This window comes from Palaemon carinicauda, chromosome 6, assembly GCF_036898095.1.
Source record: "Palaemon carinicauda isolate YSFRI2023 chromosome 6, ASM3689809v2, whole genome shotgun sequence".
In the NCBI taxonomy this organism is placed as follows: domain Eukaryota; kingdom Metazoa; phylum Arthropoda; class Malacostraca; order Decapoda; family Palaemonidae; genus Palaemon; species Palaemon carinicauda.
The window spans coordinates 22382501-22401714 of record NC_090730.1 but is presented as its reverse complement, the minus strand read 5'-3'; the positions used below and the strand labels follow the sequence as shown (position 1 = coordinate 22401714).

Genomic DNA, 19214 nt, shown 5'->3' with positions numbered 1-19214 from the left:
GCTGAGAAGGTGACGCTTCTCGATATGTTGAAAGAGGGTAGAAGTTACGCGGCCGCAGCGCGCCATTTTGGAATCAACGAATCCACCGTTCGCTATATCAAGAAGGACGAGGCGAACATTAGAAAGACGGCTGCAATCACCTTTAGCAGATCAGCAAAGCGAGTCGTTACCACGCGAAATAAAACGATCGTACGCATGGAAGGTGCTTTAGCTGTGTGGATTGCCGACTGCCGGAAGAAGAACATAGCCTTGGATACGAACACCATCCGAACAAAGGCTTTGAGCTTGTATGAGAATTTTGCTGCAAAGGAACCTCAAGACGACGACGGCAACCATGCTGAAGATGATGATGATGCAGATGAACCTCAACCAGGGACATCCACTGATTCCCAGCGTCAGAAACAACGTTTTTCCGCCAGCAAAGGATGGTTCGCGAAGTTTCAGAAACGCTTCGCCCTGAAAAGCGTTTCCCTGCATGGCGAGGCTGCTTCGGCTGACACTGCCGCTGCTGAAACTTACGTGAACCAGACGTTCAAGAATATTATCGCCGAAGGTGGATACAAACGGAACAAGTCTTTAATATGGATGAGACCGGCTTGTTTTGGAAGAGAATGCCGTCGCAAACTTTCCTGTTCAAAGAGGAAGCCAAAGCCTCTGGCTTTAAAGCATTCAAGGATCGCGTTACCCTCGTGATGTGTGGCAATGCTGCTGGATTTTTGCTAAAGCCGGGGCTTATTTATAAGTCAAAAAATCCTCGCGCTTTGAAAAATAAGAATAAGAATCTCCTTCCCGTGTACTAGATGCATAATCCAAAAGCATGGATTACAAAGATGCTGACCTCCAACTGGTTCCACCAGTGTTTCATCCCGCAAGTCAATGAATATCTCGTAGAGAAGGGCTTGCCATTCAAGATCCTTCTCCTTATGGATAACGCTGGTGGACACGCAACTGACCTGTCGCGTGAGGGCGTTCAGGTTGAGTTCCTGCCACCCAACACCACGTCATTATTTCAACCGATGGACCAGTAGGTTATCGGGGCGTTAAAGGCCCTCTACACGAAGAATACCTTGGCGGACCTCGTTGCGTGTGTGGATGCTGCCCAAGAGGATGAGGATGAAGATTTTAATTTGAAGGAGTACTGGCGGCAGTACACCATAGCCACGTGCCTGAAGAATATTCAGAAGGCACTGCAAGAGATGAAACCTGCAACCGTGAATGCGAGCTGGAAGAAGTTGTGGCCCGAGATTGTTTACGACGACGAGGGATTTACACCTGCTGAGATTCAACACTCTGCAATACGGAAATCTGTACAGTTGGCTGCCATAATTGGAGGTGACGGGTTTGGCGACATGACGACTGAAGACGTCGACGAGTTGTTGGACTGCCATTCCCAGCCCCTAACTGACGCAGACCTAGAAGACCTGACGAAATCGGCAAGTGAATAAGAGAGTGAAACTCAGGAAGAGACCCAAGAAAATGTCGAAGAAACGGGCTTAACACTAGAACGGCTTGCAAGGTCTGCAACCATATAAAGGAGGTAAAAGAAATGTTGCAAGAGTGGGACGAGGATATGGTTCGTTCTATGCAATTCTCCAACAAGGTCGATGACATCATGACTCCCTACAGGATGCTCTTAGAGCAAAAAAAGAAGCAGCGGCAACAACTTCCGATCACAATGTTCTTCCAGCCTCGCAAAAAAGAGCCAGTTCCTCCTGCTACTACGCCTTCGGAAGAAATTGAAGAAGTTGAAGAGGTGTCCTAGGAATAAACACCTCCGTCTCAAGAGACGTAAAATACTATCATTGGCTACACAGTAGAAGACATCATCAGCTTCATCATCATCATTTCTACTGTGCAGCAAATTCATCGCCATCATCATTCAAGTTTTTCTTGAACTTCTTTCGTGGTGAGTACAGTAACAATCTTTATCTTTTACTTTAATATTCCAACATTTTAATATTTGTGCCTGTTTTATAGTTTAGTACTGTATGCATTAAGTTAAAGGGAAGGTTTTAAAAGTCTCCATGTTGTAACCTATCATATTTTTTTTGTTTAAAATTTACATTTACGTACGTAAAAAAATCTCTCTCTCTCTCTCTCTCTCTCTTTCTCTCTCTCTCTCTCTCTCTCTCTCTCTCTCTCTCTCTCTCTCTCTCTCTCTCTCTCTCTCTCTCTCTCTCTCTCAAATTGTTTTCCTGCTTTGCTACGTACAGTATGTACTGTATGATTTTATATAGATATGGTAAATTATATTTGTAATAACATATTTTGTAAATGCTTTTACTGTAAATATCATTATTTATCACTTTCATCATGCGCGTTAAATGCCTTGTTTGTTCTGAGCGTGGTTGTTTACTGATCGTACAAATGAAATGTTTTTCTTTATGACGCCGCCTGAAACGACGGCGTCATAAAGAAAAACATTTCATTTGGAAGTCCTAAGAAAAATTAAGTAAAACATTGGTAATAACAAAATCAACATACTGTATAATTAATATAATCGATGCAAAAACTAACCTATACATATATGTGTACACTAAATGAGTTTGTTTCTTCATTATGATCAGAGATGAACGTAAACAAAACATTGGTTGCCATTTTTTATCGTGCTTTTTAGCGTGTTTAGGAAACGCATGATATAAAATTGCCTTTAATATTTGTGCCTGTTTTAGTTTAGGGTACTGTAGTACATGCATTAAGTGTTCTGTACATTAAAGGGTAGTTTGTTAACAGTACTACGTACAAGGGAAGGTTTTAAAAGTCTGAATATACATGTTAAACAAATAGGTAAATATAGTGTCACTACTTCACGGATTTTCACCTATCGCGGCCGGGTCTGGAACCTATCTACCGCGATAAACGAGGGTTCACTGTATCTCTACTACTAGATGGGATAGGTGCTGCGAAAAAGTACCTCCTTGCTTGTTGATGCAAGCCACTACAGTGGTGTTGTCGCTCATCACCACCACTGAGTGGCCCGCCAGGAACTGTTGGAACTATTGAAGGGCCAGAAAGCTGCCTTCATCTCTAGGAGATTTATGTGGAAGTACTCTTCTGACTCTGACTAGAGGCCTGAGGTCGTGTGGTGCAGCAGGTGGGGCCCCCACCCCTTTTTTTGAAGCGTCTGAGAACAGCATCAAATATGGGGGGGGGAGAAGATCCACTCCCTTTCGTAGATTCTCGTCTGCCACCCACCACTCGAGTTCCGTCAGTTCCGCTGATCCCATGGGGATCCGGATGTCCGGAGAATTGGGAGTCTGATTCCACTGGGACTTGATTCGCCATTGGAGGGATCTCATCCTGAGGCGACCATTGGGAACTAGACGGGCCAGTGATGAAAGGTGACCGAGAAGACGTAACCACGTCTGGGCTAGAAGTTCTTCTCGTCTGGGGAAAGGTCTTGCAACCTTCCTCAGCCTTGCTATTCTGTCATCTGATGGGAAGGCTTTGTGGAGATTGGTGTCTATTATCATGCCTAGGTATACCACTCTGTGTAGGAAGCAGGGATGACTTCTCGAGATTTACCATGATCCCCAGAATCTTGGCAAAGTCTCAGAAGTTTGTCTCGGTGTTGAAGAAGGGTTGACACAGAGTCTTCTAGGATTAGCCAGTCATCCAGATAGCGGAGACGGATGAGCATCCTGTGTGCCCAAGATGACACTAGGGCAAACACTCTGGTGAAAACTTGAGGTGCTGTGGAAAAACCGAAGCACAGCACCTTGAACTGGTATTTCCTGTTGTCTAGGCTGAATCTCAAGTACTTCCTTGAATATGGATGGACTGGGATCTGGAAGTACGCGTCCTTTAGGTCCAGTGTACACATGAAGTCCTGTGGTCTTACCGCTAGTCTGACCGTATCTGCAGTCTCCATGCTAAGAGGTGTTTGTTTGAAAAACTTGTTTAAGGCTGAGAGGTCGATGACTGGTCTCCAGCCTCCAGACGCCTTTCTTACAAGAAAGAGTCGACTGAAGAAGCCTGGGGACTTGTTGAGGACCTCCAGGAGAGCGCCCTTCTTCAAAAGGGTCTGGACTTCTGCCCGAAGGGCCGGCCCCTTTGCTGATCCCATGGCAAAGGAGTCTATTGGCACTGGATTCCTGGTCATGGGAGGGAAAACAGTTATGAACGGGACGTGATATCCTAAACGAATCAAAGAGATTGTCCAGGGTTCGGCCCCGAGTTGCTTCCACCTCTCCGAGCAACTTTGTAGGCATCCTCCTACTGGTGGACAAGCAGGGGGGAGTGCCTATCCTAGCGTTTGCGGCCTCGGCTGCTCCCTCTAAGATTTTTCCCTCCCCTGGAGGACTTAGTGCCTTTTCTGTCCTTGGCAGGAAAGGGCTTCTTAGACACCATTGTCTTCGCTGCTGTCTTGGTCGTCGTGGTCTTGGCTGGACGGGACTGCTGAGTAGCTGTGGATTATAGGGCTTGGAAGTCTAAGCCCTATGGAGGAGGGAGTCCTGATGGGACTTCCTCCATCTCTCAGCGGCATGTTCCACGTCCTTAGGCTCAAACAGATGGGCTCCCTCTAGAGAGAAATGTCTGAGTCTAGCTATCTCCACGTTAGGGACTTGCTGATGGAATCTCTCAGACACCGCGTCCCGACGTTTCAAGATGGTATTTGCCCACAAGTTCAAAACTTGGTGGGCGAGAAACTCAATCGTGCGAGTGCCTGAGATAAGGAAAGTCTCCATTACTTTCCTGGTACGTTCCTTGAAGAAATCCTCAGTTCGTACCAGGATTCCCAAGGTCCCTAACCAGATATCAAGCCATGAAGTAGCTTGCATAGCATACTTCGTGACCTTCTCCTGATTAAGGATCTCAGTCGCCGAGAAAGAGACCACGGAATGGTGGAGAAGAAGAGATGCACAAGGCTCCTCCAGGATCTCGAAATACCTCCTCTGTTGGACACAAGGAGGTGGGAGGAGCTTGCTGGTAGCGCCGGAATGATGGGAGGAGGCATACTCAGAGAGCTGTAGGGTGATCTTAGCCCTGGCACCCTTCAACCCTTGAGACCAGGGCAGAGGTGCACTGGTCTTTGAAGGTTTCTGAGTGCCAAAGACACGGTCTAAGACCGTGTTCTTGCAATCACGTTGGGGTATCTCTGGATCGGTAAACCCATCAAGAACCCTTATAAGAGTCAGAACTTGCCAGAATGCATGGTCTTTTTGCTCTCCTTCCGACGGAGTTGCAGCGAAGTCTCCATCTTCCATCCCCGAGAGCTCTTCCCGGGATGGGTCGCGGACATCCCTCGAGAAGCTGGCTGTCTCCGTTTTGGTAGTCCTAGTAGAGGACTTTGGCAGGGTCTTGGAGTCTTTGGGCTCCCTCCAAGGAAGGAGATAGGACTCCAACATCGAAGGCCGAGATGTCGTGTCCCACCTGATCTCCGATAATGGTAGAGAACTCTCTGCGTGAGGGGAGGCTTCCTCCGAAGGTGGAAGGGAGGAGGTCTTTTCCTCATGCGACTCCATGGCAAAGGTGAGGTGGGAGAGTATCCAAGGGAAGATGCAGGAGGAACTACCCTTGATGGCCTAACCGGAGTCAGCTTTACCCTCGAGGGAGTGACCGCGTCAGAGACTCTTCTTTTCCTCTTCAGGGGGGTGGAAGAAGCTATGGTTCTGTGCCAAGAGTCTGGAGCTATGGGCTGCTCAGACGAGCGGCCAGACAGGGCAGGATTGACGGCCTGTGCTACTGCTCTGACTAAGGCACTTAACCATGGCTGCCGACTGACCAATACACTGGCAGACAGATCCCCTGAAGAAAAAGGTACCGAAGGTTCCCTGCAAGGAGTTTCTGTTATAGGTGGGTCCACCTTAGAAGAAGGCAGTCTTGGGATCCTGAAGCACTGCAGAAGCCTGTTCCCCTTTTACCGATGGGCGCACTGAAAGGCGTTTGCGGGGAGGGGAGTGAAGCGATGGTGACCTGCTCGTGTGGAGTTCCTGTGCACGTGCAGGTGAGAGCTGACGCGCGGGAGAGTGCTGGCGTGCAGGTGAGAACTGGCGCCCAGGCGAAAGCTGGCACACAGGTGAGAGCAGGCGCGTGGGCGAGAGCTGGCTTGCACACAAACGAGTGGTAGCGCGCGGGCGAGAGCTGGCGCGCTGGCGAGTGTTGGTGGGCGGGTGCGTGTGACCTGGTGCGTGCGCGTGGGAGAGATCTGGCGAGCAGGAGAGTGCTGGCACGTAGAGGAGCAATGCGCGTAGGGGAGCGCTGCACGTAGGAGAGAGTTGGCGAGCGCGCGTGGGAGTGTGCTGGAGCATGGGAGAGTGTTGGCACGTGGGGAAGAGTGCTGGCGCGAGGAAGAATGCTGGTAGTGGGTGAGCGTTCAGGCGAGATCTGGCACGCAGGAGAGATATGGAGCATAGGCGCGGGGGAGTGATAAAGTGCGCGTAGGCGAGTGATGGTGCATGCGCGCGGGGGAGTGATGGTGCGTAGGAGAGCGCTGGTGCGCAGAAGAATACAGTACTAGCGAGTAGGAGAGAGTTGGCGAGCGCGCGCGAGAGTGTGCTGGCGCGTGGGTGAGCGTGCAGGCGTGATCTGGTACGTACACGCAGGCGAGTGATGGCGTGCGCGTAGGCGAGTGATGGGGCACAAGAGAGTGCTGGCGCGTGGGAGAGTGCTGGTACGCAGGAGAGGTTGCCGAGCAGGAGACCGAAGTTGCGCGTGTGTGCGCAGTTTCAGTGGACTCTGTTGCGCTGGTGATCGTTGGCGCGCTGGTGAGCAGGTGAAGGAGCGCGCCGAAGCGTTGTAGAGCGGTGACGAGCAATCTGGTTTTGACGGGATGCTGGTGAGCGCCGGTGCACTGCTGGGAGCTGGAGAGCTGAAGGGCGGCGGCGCGTAGCTGCGCACTTTGGTAGGGCCTCAAGAGGCTGTACCGGAACATGAAAGGCGATGGAAGGTCGGAAGGTCGGCAGGTCAGCTGGCAGGTAGCTCAGGAACCGTGATGTGCTCTTTGGAAGGACAAACATCCACCGATGGAGATCGCGAACGATCTGCAGAGAGGTATAGGACCGAAATCGGAGGACTAGTAGCAGAGTTGTAGGAAGCAGGTCCAGGCACGGTCACAGGTCGAGGGCCAAAAGACGATTGCAGCGGAGATTCCTCTGCGGGTGGCGGCTATGACGACGAAGCAGAAGTGCCGAAGAGGTGCCTTTTCACTGATGGTAAAGAGAGACTTCCAAGGCAAAGTAGGGGGCAAGCTTTACGGCGAAGACGCCCTCTAGGGGCTGTTGGATCAGCAAGCTGACCGTGAGGCGCAGCAGTCCTCCAAAGAGGAGTCTCTGTGAGTGAACTTCCCCGAGGGAGAGAAACACTCGCAGGAGACAGACGCCAGACTAAGTTTCTCCCTCGAAAGACGATCAGGAATGGGGGAAACTAAGTCGGTAGCAACCGCTGGAGAGTCTGGAGGAGCAGGGGAGTTGGTCGAGATCACAGGCGACACCTCTGACACCACAACGTCACCAAGAGCCAGAGGATCTACCTCCGAAGGCGATGATGATTGCTGCACACTAGCACCCCGGTGGATGAGTTGCAGCAATGAGTCCTTGGAGGGCGGACCCGGGAGCCCCAAGGACGACCAAACGTGAAACAAAGAAGTCATTGACAAGGCCTCACCCGCGGGGAGAGGTGGGGGCGCTTCGCTAAGGGAAGCAACACCATCTCTCGAGGACCGGGGTTGGCCGATATTAAATTGGTCTACGCTACTACTTGGCGGTCTCTTACCAAACGAGTAGGAGCTTCGGAGGAGGGTCGGGAGACGGAAGAAGAGGCCTTGGGTTTTTCCCCTTTTGAAGAAACCTTCGAAGGAGAAATATCCCGTTTTAGACTTCTTCCGCCGTTGCCCAAACCTCTCCCACAGGGAGGTAGACCACTCCCGACAATCAATACACTTGTTGTTAAAATCACACCACTTACCTCTGCAGGCAGGACAAAGGGTGTGGGGTCGGTCTCCACCACCGACATATAAGTTCCGCAGGGCCGGCCAGTGAGTCCAGGGCAGGTGCGCATGCTTGCAGAAGTCAACACACAAACACACAATAGAAAAAGAAAACGCAAAAACGGATTAATGGTAGTCCAATAAACGCAAAGGATGAAGAGTGGCAACGTCCGTTCACCATCAGACCCAAAAGTAAAGTGAGCTAAATCACAGGTGTGTGAGTGGGAGCGGTAGCAAGCTAACCCCCTAACTAGCGGTGCGGGTAGTTAACCCTCGCTAAATTTTAATAGCTCGTCATTTCAGCCACGCCTAAAGTAATACCCCTAATAAATAGCATGGTTTGTATTCCAGTTATGGAACAAGTCTGTTTTCAAGGGACCAACTTTTACTATGCATCTTTTCCCCCACTTTCCTGAAAGCTAGAGGATACTTTAGCATGAAAGGAAGATAACAATATGGCCCTTACTCCTGCTGGTACTGTGCACATTCATTTTTGTGAGAGACGTCAGGTAGCTGGTGTGTAAGCACTTGTATCACATACCGATAAGTATCTTTGGGAAAGGAATGCTTTCTTGCCTCGCGAAATTCAATGGCATACAAGGAATCATAAAGTTTCTTGCCTTACTAGAGGTCAAATGTGACCTCTTATCAAATGAGCATAGCTTTCTAAAAGGGGGGAATGCAAACAGTAAAGGGTTCCCTAACTAGAGATGGCACACCTCAGTAGGGTGAACTTAAATGTGAAGAGGTGTAACATATAAATCTGATGCGTGCGTGCTGCTTGGGGAAGTATTTATGATCATAAGCTCATGTGCCAACTGGTGAGTGAACTTGTGCACAAATAAATAGGAGCACAAAACATGTGAATACTCTAAGTTAGATGAATTACTGCAAAATTAAAAATGAGAGAGGCCATTGATGGCAAGCAAGTGAGATGGAGCTCTGTAATGCTGTTTGTGCCCTAAGGGTGTACGTATCAGGAGCACAGTGAGTACAGACTAGGTCTGGTGAGGCAGGATTCTCAGATCTAATCAGGGAAGGTTGAATGCAAAGCAGTGTGTTCATCAGTAAATGATGATACAGAGTCCACACCCAATGCCATCTTCTTCGTCAAATTTTTTAGGGGGTTGGACAAACGAGCAATACTGACTCAAGGGCGGAACATTAGCTGGCCGGTCAAATTTAGACCCACTGACAGTGTCATGAGACACTGACGTTTTATTCCCCTTTGAAGGATCAAGTGCTAAGGTTAGCCATTCTCTGGAGGGAGAGCCCCGTAACCACAGGGAATTCCAAAGGCTTAGCACAGCGTCGTCAAGGGAAACAAGATCTGAAACTTTAAAGACTCGCCCATTTCGTTAAAGGAAACGGGCGAGTCTCCTGGTCTCAAGACTTGTCCAAATTAAAGAAAAAAAATTTTAAAAGCCAAGATTGAAGATATGCCGACAGCACGTCTGTGTTATTTGGCAACTGAAATCAAAGTGACTCTTCAGTGTACCCAAGAAGGCGAAGTACAGCCAAGGCCCAGTAATTACCGGTTTTTACCAACACCTCGTTATAAGTTTCAACCAACGAGTTCCAGCTTTGCTTGAATTTATATCCTAAATTAAGGAAAAAGGTTTGTATTTGTGTAGGAACAAATTAAATTTCTTTTATTAGGCTATGATGAACACCTCTGAACCTCTACTGTATCTTTAATGAAAATAGAGTACGAAGAATATAATTATAGAAAATAGTAATACCCGAGCGGTTTGTATCAGAATACAACTCAGTGGCAGAGCTGCGTTACATTTACACACATTCATAGAAGGGAATGTAAAATATGATGGACAGCTAGGAGAGCAAAAACCAAGTCAAATGCATGAACCACTCCAGTCTTTGGGGACATAGCTGCAATGAGTTTCATATGAAATTCAACAAAGAATACTAAAAGAGGGTTAAGGTGCTCCTTTGACCTCCTGTGAAAATGTTTTTGACTAACTTTTCCTTCATTCCCTTTACACTTCCAACTTCTTTAACTTGACCTGATTGCAGTTATCCGCTCATTTAAAAGTCTCATAAAAGTAACCTTATAACAAGCATATGAATATACTGGAACAGATAGACAAAAATATACCTTTGTATTCACACTCTAATTGTTCAAGAAAATTGTAAATTTATTCCCTCAAGACCCACCTTAGCGTTTGTAACAAGAGAGGATGCTATCTTGACAGCTTTCCTTTTTTCATTACGGCATGACCACTTCAGTCTTACTCCAACTGGCGTATCCAATAACGTAAACTCTGTATTCATAAGCTGACACTTCGACAAAACTTTATCACTTAGTGAAAGAGCAGTTGTTGATTCCATCTTGTGTCAGAGCTGTAAATAAGGAAAAATTTCAAATTATTATTATTACAAACAGATAAGTTGTTTTTACTCAAAATCACTCTACCACCGTTAGGCCTTCATAAAGAGAGCTAGCTAAAAACATGCAAGTAATGGGGAGGAGGAGTGGATGTGGTGAGAAGGGATATGGGTAGGGAAGAAGATACAAGGAATAGATATAAATGGAGAAAATTGACTCAAGCAGCCGACCCTACTATATGGTGGGACTAGTTAACATCGAAAGTAGCAGCAGCTTAGGAGAAAATTGTCTATGTATATTTCAAACATAATGGTCTTATGTATATTTAATTAAATTACCAGTACTGTATTTTTCAAAAATTATTAAAATATATTTCATTGAAAAAAAAAACAATTACGACAAATAATTGTAGAATTTGTAAAGATTGGACAAATTTATAATTATTATTATTATTATATTATTACTAGCTAAGCTACAACCCAAGTTGGAAAAGCAGGATGCTATAAGCCCAAGGGCTCTAGCAGGAAAGAATAGCCCAGTGAGGAAAATAAATACAGAAATAAATAAATTAAGTAATGAACAATTAAAATAAAATATTTGAACACATTAACATGAAAATCAAAAATTTTAAGTAATTTTTATTTTTTCTAACATACTTACCGAGAACTACTTTCTCAGGAGTTACCTGTAATCTCCTCTCTACCGACCAGAGTTTTGTGTAGGATACCCTATACCCATTTTCTACGGAGGGCTAACCCGGGAGTGAGAGAACGTGCCCCGAGGGTAGCCTTTGAGCTAGGTCGAGGTTCGCTTGGGTCCCGTGAGTCAGTAAGTTCCTCGGATGTTGCAAAAAGTCCCTGCAAGGGCAGAAAAGCACTCGGGGAAGGTAGGGAGGGCCATTACCCGAAAGTAGTTCTCGGTAAGTATGTTAGGAAAAATAAAAATTACTTAAAATTTTTTATTTGTTCCAACACAACTACTTACCTCGAACTACTTTCTTATGAGACTTACACTTTAGGAGGTGGGAGTGACTTCCTGACCTTCAGACCCAGCAAGCGGACACCAAGAAGCCTAGATATGAACTAGGTTCTAAAAAAAAAAAAAAACTGGGAAAACGGATGGTAGGGTAAACTACACAAAGAGCTCACGTTAGTGTCTAAGTACTCACCCTTTGAAAACTTCTTCTGATGCTGAGTCCAGTAACAAAGTTGCAGAGACGTGTTCTTCAATGGTTACATAAGTGTGGTTATCTCCGATAGGGATAGGAAACGGGGATTAGGGTAAAAAGGAACGAACCTGTGTCTCCTGGTTTTGCTATCCACGATTGTGCCTGGGGTTTCACCGTTAAATCACTTGGAGCGCGGAGATGACTGTCCCAACGGAGAACCCGTCTAAGGACCTTCTTGAGTAATCCTTGAGGTAATGGGCAGTAAAGGTCGACTGGTTCGCCCAGGTGCCCGCTCGAAGGATCTGGCCCACTGCCATGTTCTCAAAGGCTAAGGAAGTGCTCAGACCTCTGATGTCATGAGGCTTGGGAGTACCTGGCAAGGCTAGGCCCTCCTCCTTGTAGGCCCTGGCAATAACTTGTCTCAACTAAAAGGATATGGTATTCTTCGATACCTGCTTATTTGTAACACCTGTGGAGACGAAAAGGCTCTTGATGCCTGGCCGGAGATGTGCAGTCCTCTCAAGGTATTTTCTAATGGCACGGACAGGGCATAACCCCAAATCCTCAGGATTCCCAGTCCTAGGAATAGCTGGCAGAGAGAACCCCTCGAATTTAGGATCCCAGACTGCTGGGTTCTGGGTTTTCGCCACGAACGAAGGGACGAACTTGAAAGAGATCTCTTTCCACCCCTTCGAATGAGAGACGTCATAAGACAGCCCATGGATCTCACCTACCCTTTTCGCAGAGGCCAAGGCCAACAAAAAGACTGTCTTGAGAGTGAGATCCCTGTCTACAATATCCTTCATTGGTTCGAACGGGGGGCTACTTAACATCTTCAGGACCCTAGCTAAGTCCCACTGAGGCACCCTAACAGTTTGAGGGGGGCAGGACTGTTCAAAACTCCTGACAATCATAGAGATGTGTCTAGAGGAGCCCAGGTCGATGCCCTTCAGAAGGAAGACTTGACCCAAGGCTGCTCGTACTCCTTTTATAGCTGGGATTGACATCCCTATCTCGTCCCTGAGATATACTAGAAAGTCTGCGATATCTGGGACCGAGGCTTTGAGGGGTTTTATGCGCTTCGAAGCGCACCGCTTCGTGAAAGAGGCCCACTTCGCTTGGTAGACCCCTGCCGACGACCCTCTCAGGTATCGCGACATCCTCTTAGCCGTTCCTGACGAATATCCTTCCTTCTTCAGGAGGCGCTCGATAGTCTCCAGGCGTGAAGGCGTAGAGACTGTGGGTTGTCGTGGAACCTGAGAAAGTGTGGCTGTTGTAGAAGATCTGACCTGGCGGGGAGTGGCCACGGAGGATGGCTCGTCAGGTCTTTTAGGTCTGCGAACCACTCTCTCTCCGGCCACCAGGGCGCTACCAAAGTCATCCTTAAGTTCCGGGCAGCCCTTACTCTGTTGAGCACTTGCCTGATCAACGTGAAGGGGGGAAAAGCGTACACGTCTAGGTTGTCCCACTTGTGCTGAAAGGCATCCTCCAAGGCTGCCTTTGGGTCTGGGACAGGAGAACAATACATGGGGAGTTGTGCGTTCAGCTTGGTTGCAAAGAGGTCCATCACCGGGGAACCCCACCGTTGAATGATGAGCCTGGCTACTTCTGGGAGGAGGGACCATTCTGTTCCTACTATCTGACCCATCCTGCTGAGACCGTCGGCTAGGACGTTCTTTTTCCCGGGGATGAACCTTGCCAATAACACTATCTGGTTCGCTTCCGCCCAATCTAGGATCTCTAGGGCGAGATCGCACAACTCCCTTGATTTTAAGCCTCCCTGCTTCTTTATGTACGTTACCACTGTGGCGTTGTCGCACATCAACGCCACAGTGTTTCCCCTTAGTAGATCGATGAAGTGCAGGCAAGCTTTCTGGACTGCCTTCAACTCTAGGACATTGATGTGTAGGCCTTTCTCCCCGTCCATCCAGGTTCCTCTCGCCGTCCCGTTTAGGAGATGGGCTCCCCATCCCTGGTTGGAGGCGTCTGTGAATAGGAGCAACTCGGGAGGTTCGGTCGCGAAGGGCATCCCCTTGAGCGAGTTCGACAGGCAATGCCACCATTCCAGGGAGGGTATTGTGTTTGGCAGGACTGGAATTAATTTCTGGGGCGAGTCCAGTTGGTTCCAGAAGTTCTTCAGGTTCCATTGAACGGCCCTGAGTCTGAGTCTTCCCTGGGGAACCAGTTTCTCCAACGACACCAGACGACCTATTAGCCTTTGCCAGTCCTTCGCCCTCCTGGGTTGCCCCGACAGAAAAGGAAGAAGGATCTTCATAAGATTGCTTACCCGCTCCTCTGACGGAAAAGCTTTCACTAGTAGGGAATCCAGTGTCATCCCCAAATAGGTCATTCTGGTGGAGGGAGATAGGTTTGATTTTTCTGGGTTGATCATGATACCCAGACCCTTGCAAAACTGGAGAAGTTTTATACCCTGCTCCTTCAAAACGTCCTCTGAGGAGGAAAGAAGCAACCAGTCGTCCAGGTACCGGTTGAGGCGAATGCCCCGCTCGTGAGCCCACACCGAGACTGTCGTGAAGACTCTCGTGAATACCTGGGGAGCTGTCAACAACCCGAAGCAGAGGGTCTTGAATTGCAGGATCTGGGTACCCCATTTCACCAGGGGAAACTTCCGACTTGAGGGATGGACCGGGATTTGGAAGTATGCGTCCTTGAGGTCTATGGTCATCATGTAGTCTTTCTCCCTCAAGGACAGCAAGACTGACTTCGGAGTGTCCATTTTGAAATCTGTCTTTCGCACAAACTTGTTGAGAGCTGACAGGTCTATCACCGGTCTCCACCCCCTCGTCGCCTTTTCTACCAGGAACAGGCGGCTGTAGAAACCTGGCCCTGGGTGCAGGATCTCCTCCATGGTGCCCTTTTCCAACATCGTGGACACCTCTTCTTGAAGAGCCGCCCTCTTCAACGGGTCCTTGGGTGCCAGCCACTCTGACAGGCTGGCCGGAATCAAAGGTGGAGGTTCCGTTAAGAACGGGAGCCTGTACCCTTCCTTCAGTACGGATACTGTCCAGGGCTCTGCTCCGTGAGCCTTCCATGCTTGCCAATGTAGTCTGAGGCATCCCTCAACCTGAGGCTTGGGCAGGAGTAGGGGGCCTCCCACTCTACCTCCTCCTGGAGGAGCGGCCTGAACGGCCTCTCCTGGAGGCAGAATACCGTTCTAAATGAGGCCGACGCTGCTGGAGCTCCTCTACGGGGGGACTGAGGCGCTGAAGCCCACGAGGAAGAAGGGGCTTCTCTCCTCGTCAGGTTAGGCGGGGCCTGAGAAGTAGAGGGACCGTCTGAGGCTGATCTCTTGTAGGGGGGCCTCCTTACCGGTTGAGGCCTGGGAGCGTTCACTTCTTTTCGTTTAGCCACCTTTTCCATGATCTCTTCTAGCTCTTTCAAGGGGAACACGGAGTCACCCTACACAGGAAGGCTCCTCATGGCCCTCGCTTCCCTGTCTGGGACCTTCCGGGAAAGTTTCGCCAGAATAGTGTCCCTTTTGCGAAGAACCCAATTCGCTGACAGGGCAAAGGACTGATACGTGAGGAACTTCAGGGTCTTGCCCCCGGAGATGATAAGTTCCCTCAGGAGGCTTTGCTGTTCCGGGTCCGTCAAGTCATATGTGGCTTGAACACCTACCAGTGTGGAAGCCCACCAGTTCAACCAAGAGGAGACGTGAACCAAGTCTTTCGACATCTCCTCCATCATCGCAGCCCCCGACTGCGAAAAACAAATCGGGGCTGAAGAGGCTCTGTCCTCCGTGGCACCCTGTCCCAGAACGTCGAGGGCAGGCTCCCGGTCGTTGTCCCTCTGGGACATAAACCCTACTCTGTGTGTTGAGCCCTTGGAGCAACTTCGATGAGCTTTGGTTTTGGGAGCTTCGGCATTGCCTGCCACAACTCTATCAACATGAGCCCGTCCCACGACGAAATCTCGGGCCAGAGACAGGGCCAGGGAGGTTTTCTGTTGGACGGGCGCCTGCATCAAGCGGGTCAGGCTGGACCTCCAGTAGTCCTCATCGGTTGTAACCGGTTCTTCAATTCTATGATGCCTTCGAATCAGGCCAATAACCTTCCGATACGCCGAGTCCTCAGTCGGGGAACCTTCTCTACCGTCCGCAGAACCTTCGGCCTGATCCCGAGGAGCCGGGTCACCGGGCACTCCCACCGGGCGCTTCGGTTCTGGAATAACAGGCACTCCCCTGCGGTGGTACCGGTCTTCCCCGGCGGAAACCTCCGCACCAGGTTCGGGGGTCAGAACTGGCATCGCCGTGCCGGCGAGGACTACCGTCCGTATATTCTCTCTGGGGGACGAGGACGTGGATCCCGTGGGCTGACCCGACGGAGGGAACCGTTCCTTAAAGTCCGAGGGCCTAACCAGTTGTGCTGATTCGGCCAGGCTGCCCGTAAGGAAGCACGGTTCCCCCCGCTGGGCGGGGTGAACCGGAAACTTCGCGGCCTTACGCCTGCCTGAAGCGGCCTTCTCGCATTTCTCCCTGCGAGGGTTATATCTTCGTCTGGAGGATGGCCTTCGTGGCGAGAAATCCCTGGACTGCCGGTCCGGGGAACGCTGCAATTCAGACTTATGGGGAACGAAGACCCAATCACCATCGGGGGACCTACTCCTCCTGTACTTCCTCCGTGGAGAGCGGGACTGTCTCCTGCTGAACCTCGAACGGGATCTTGAGCGGGAACGCTTGCTCCTGGACCTCTCCCTCCGGCGCCGATGTCTCCTCCTGGTTTCCTCTTCTGAAGAGAACGAAGCCCTACCATCCGAAGAGCCCGACGAAACTGTACCACCCGCACGACGGGCAGAAGCGAGGGCTACGGAGGGCTTCGCGACTTGCTGCGTACCAGAGGTAGAGGGTTGTAGGAAGGTTTCTGGAACCGCCGACAGAGGAGCTGGAAAAGAGGGTTGATGCCCTACACTAGGGAACCAGGTATCCAGGCCCTCTTCCATCCGCATTGGGGACCTACCTGGCGTTTTAGGGAGCTTCCACACGAAGGACTCACTTACCGTCGAGTCTAACTAACCCTGAGCGTCGCCAGCTGCTGAAGAACCTGAAACACAGGCCCACGAAGCGGGCAAAGAAACAGGCACAACATTACTACACCACAAGGGGTCGGAGGAGGAAACGTGCCCCCCAAGCACAAGGGCAGAGTCTCCAGAACCCCCCGACACAGCACTACCAGGCCCCCCACTAGCCTGAGAAGTCCCAGCAACCCCCACTTCACACACATTAGACTCCTGGGGAAGAACCCTCAGCTCTTTCCCCGCAACGGACTTACCTCGTCCCCTACTCTGGGTAGGGGAAGTCGAGACAGAAGCCCCGTCGGACCGTCCACTGGGTGACGGTAACGGCGAAGAGATGCTAGATTTCCTGGGCGAACGTTTCGACGACTTCTTCTTCTTAGTGCCGTAACGCACCCACTGTATCTCACTCCAACTAACACACTCAATGCACGTGTCCGATGGCGAGCACATCCTGCCCCTACAGGAAGAGCAAAGGGAGTGAGGGTCTACTTTGGGCTTGGAAAGGAACGCTCCACACGACTTTCCGGCTCTAGGCCCAGGACAACGGCGGATCTGCTCCATAGCACACAACCACAAGGCACAGGAACGAAGGGAATCAAAGGGATACACTTGGGAAGCACAAGGAAGCATAGTGAACACGCAAGAACACAAGGGATAAGCACAAAGATACCACGCGGTAACCACGTGGGACACACGAGGCGGACACAAAGGGTCGAGAGAGACGAGAGCGACGTGAGAGTATGGTATCACGTCGCGACCAGAGAACTTACTGACTCACGGGACCCAAGCGGACCTCGACCTAGCTCAAAGGCTACCCTCGGGGCACGTTCTCTCACTCCCGGGTTAGCCCTCCATAGAAAACGGGTATAGGGTATACTACACAAAACTCTGGTCGGTAGAGAGGAGATTACAGGTAACTCCTAAGAAAGTAGTTCGAGGTAAGTATTTGTGTTGGAACAAACAGATATTTCATATATAAACTATAAAAAAAAACTTAAGCCAGCCTGTTCAACACCAAAATATTTTCAAGCGAATTCAAAATATAATTGGATTTCACCAGCTACCTCATGGAGTATACAATATAACATTCCTGATTCCTTTCATTTATTGAATGGAATGGATTCAACTATATCTAGGCCAAATTTCAGACATTCAGTGACATCATTATTATTCAAATCATGTTTGACATTATATCCGATACGGGTGGTAGCGTCCTTGCCTGGTGAATGCCAGACTGGGGTTCGAATCCCGCTTAAGCTCGTTAGTTCCTTTGGTCGCTGAAACCTCACCATCCTTGTGAGATAAGGATGGGGGGGGGTTGGGGGAGCCCATAGGTCTATCTGCTGAGTCATCAGCAGTCATTGCCTGGCTCTCCTTGGTCCTAGCTTGGGTGGAGAGGAGGCTTGGGTGCTGTTCATATGTATATATGGTCAGTCTGTAGGGTATTGTATTGTTTGATAGGACAGTGTCACTGTCCCTTGCCTCTAGTAATAATAATAATAATCTGCCATTCATGAGGGGCCTTTAAACCTTTAAAAGCACATTCTCACATGCATGTATACAATTCGCACATTAAAAATGCCGTCCAGCTAATGCCTGAACACTGAAAAATATTCACAGGAGTTAGACCTAACCTACCTCTGCACAGTCCCACTATAGAGCAAGAACATTAATTATGCAAAGTATTCTAGCATCACCTACACAAGATAAATTAAATGATTTAAAATAAATCAAATTTTCTAGTCAATAACACAAAATACTCCTAAGTGGTATACTGTCCTGGACCTGTGTTCCGTGGAAAAGGCCTAACCAAACCATCTTCTAAAAGGGTTGTTACCCTAATATATCCCCCTTCGACAAGCTCTACTAGAATATAAAATGACAAATTCGAAGATAATTTGTATTTTTCCTAACCATACAAACCTTAGCTATTTACAAAGGGTTATTACTTTTAGCGTAGCTGAAATGGCGAGCCATTAGAATTTAACGAGGGTATATTACCCCCGCGCTAGTTAGCGGGGGGGTAGAGGAGTGGTAGCTAGCTACCCCTCCTCCCCCTCACACACAGGTGAATACTCACTTTCACTTAAGAGGTAGGACTTGTCTTGGGGGACAGGGCTGGCGGGCAAATATGTGGCGAGCCATTAGAATTTAACGAGGGTATATTACCCCCGCGCTAGTTAGCGGGGGGGGTAGAGGAGTGGTAGCTAGCTACCCCTCCTCCCCCTCACACACAGGTGAATACTCACTTTCACTTAAGAGGTAGGACTTGTCTTGGGGGACAGGGCTGGCGGGCAAATATGTGTAAATAGCTAAGGTTTGTATGGTTAGGAAAAATACAAATTATCTTCGAATTTGTCATTTGTTCCGTAACCGAAATACAAACCACGCTATTTACAAAGGGTGACTTATCCCTTAGGAAGGGTGGAAAGTCCCCAGCCATACTGGCTTTGGCTTTACCCGGGGACTCAGAATCAGAGTGAGTCGCACTCGAGAAAAGGAGTCCCTGCACCTCACAAGTTCCTTGCTCCGCAAGGAACCATGTGGCCTACGTAAGCTTGTGTGTGAAGGAAGAAGTGTGACCCGTCTTAGGCAGTTGACCTGGAGTTCCAGAAGGAACTCTGGGTTAGGACGTTCCCAATACCACCTCGTCAGGGTATGGGGGACGCGACAGTATTGACTCAATACTCGGAACACAAGGAAGCATGGTTTACCTGCAGAGGTTCGAGGTCAGCTAT

The 19214-nt window shown here is 49.3% G+C and overlaps 1 protein-coding gene across 4 annotated transcripts in view; it reads right to left on the bottom strand.

Annotated features, from left to right (window-relative positions):
• LOC137642498 (uncharacterized) overlaps positions 1 to 19214 on the bottom strand; it is a 297295-nt gene that overhangs the window by 48155 nt on the left and 229926 nt on the right. For all 4 annotated transcript variants that reach the window (XM_068375105.1, XM_068375104.1, XM_068375106.1 and 1 more), the window contains one exon: positions 10103 to 10288. In XM_068375105.1, coding sequence (XP_068231206.1) covers positions 10103 to 10276 — 174 coding nt within the window. In that variant the 5' untranslated portion in view covers positions 10277 to 10288. The remainder of the gene's footprint in view (positions 1 to 10102; positions 10289 to 19214) is intronic.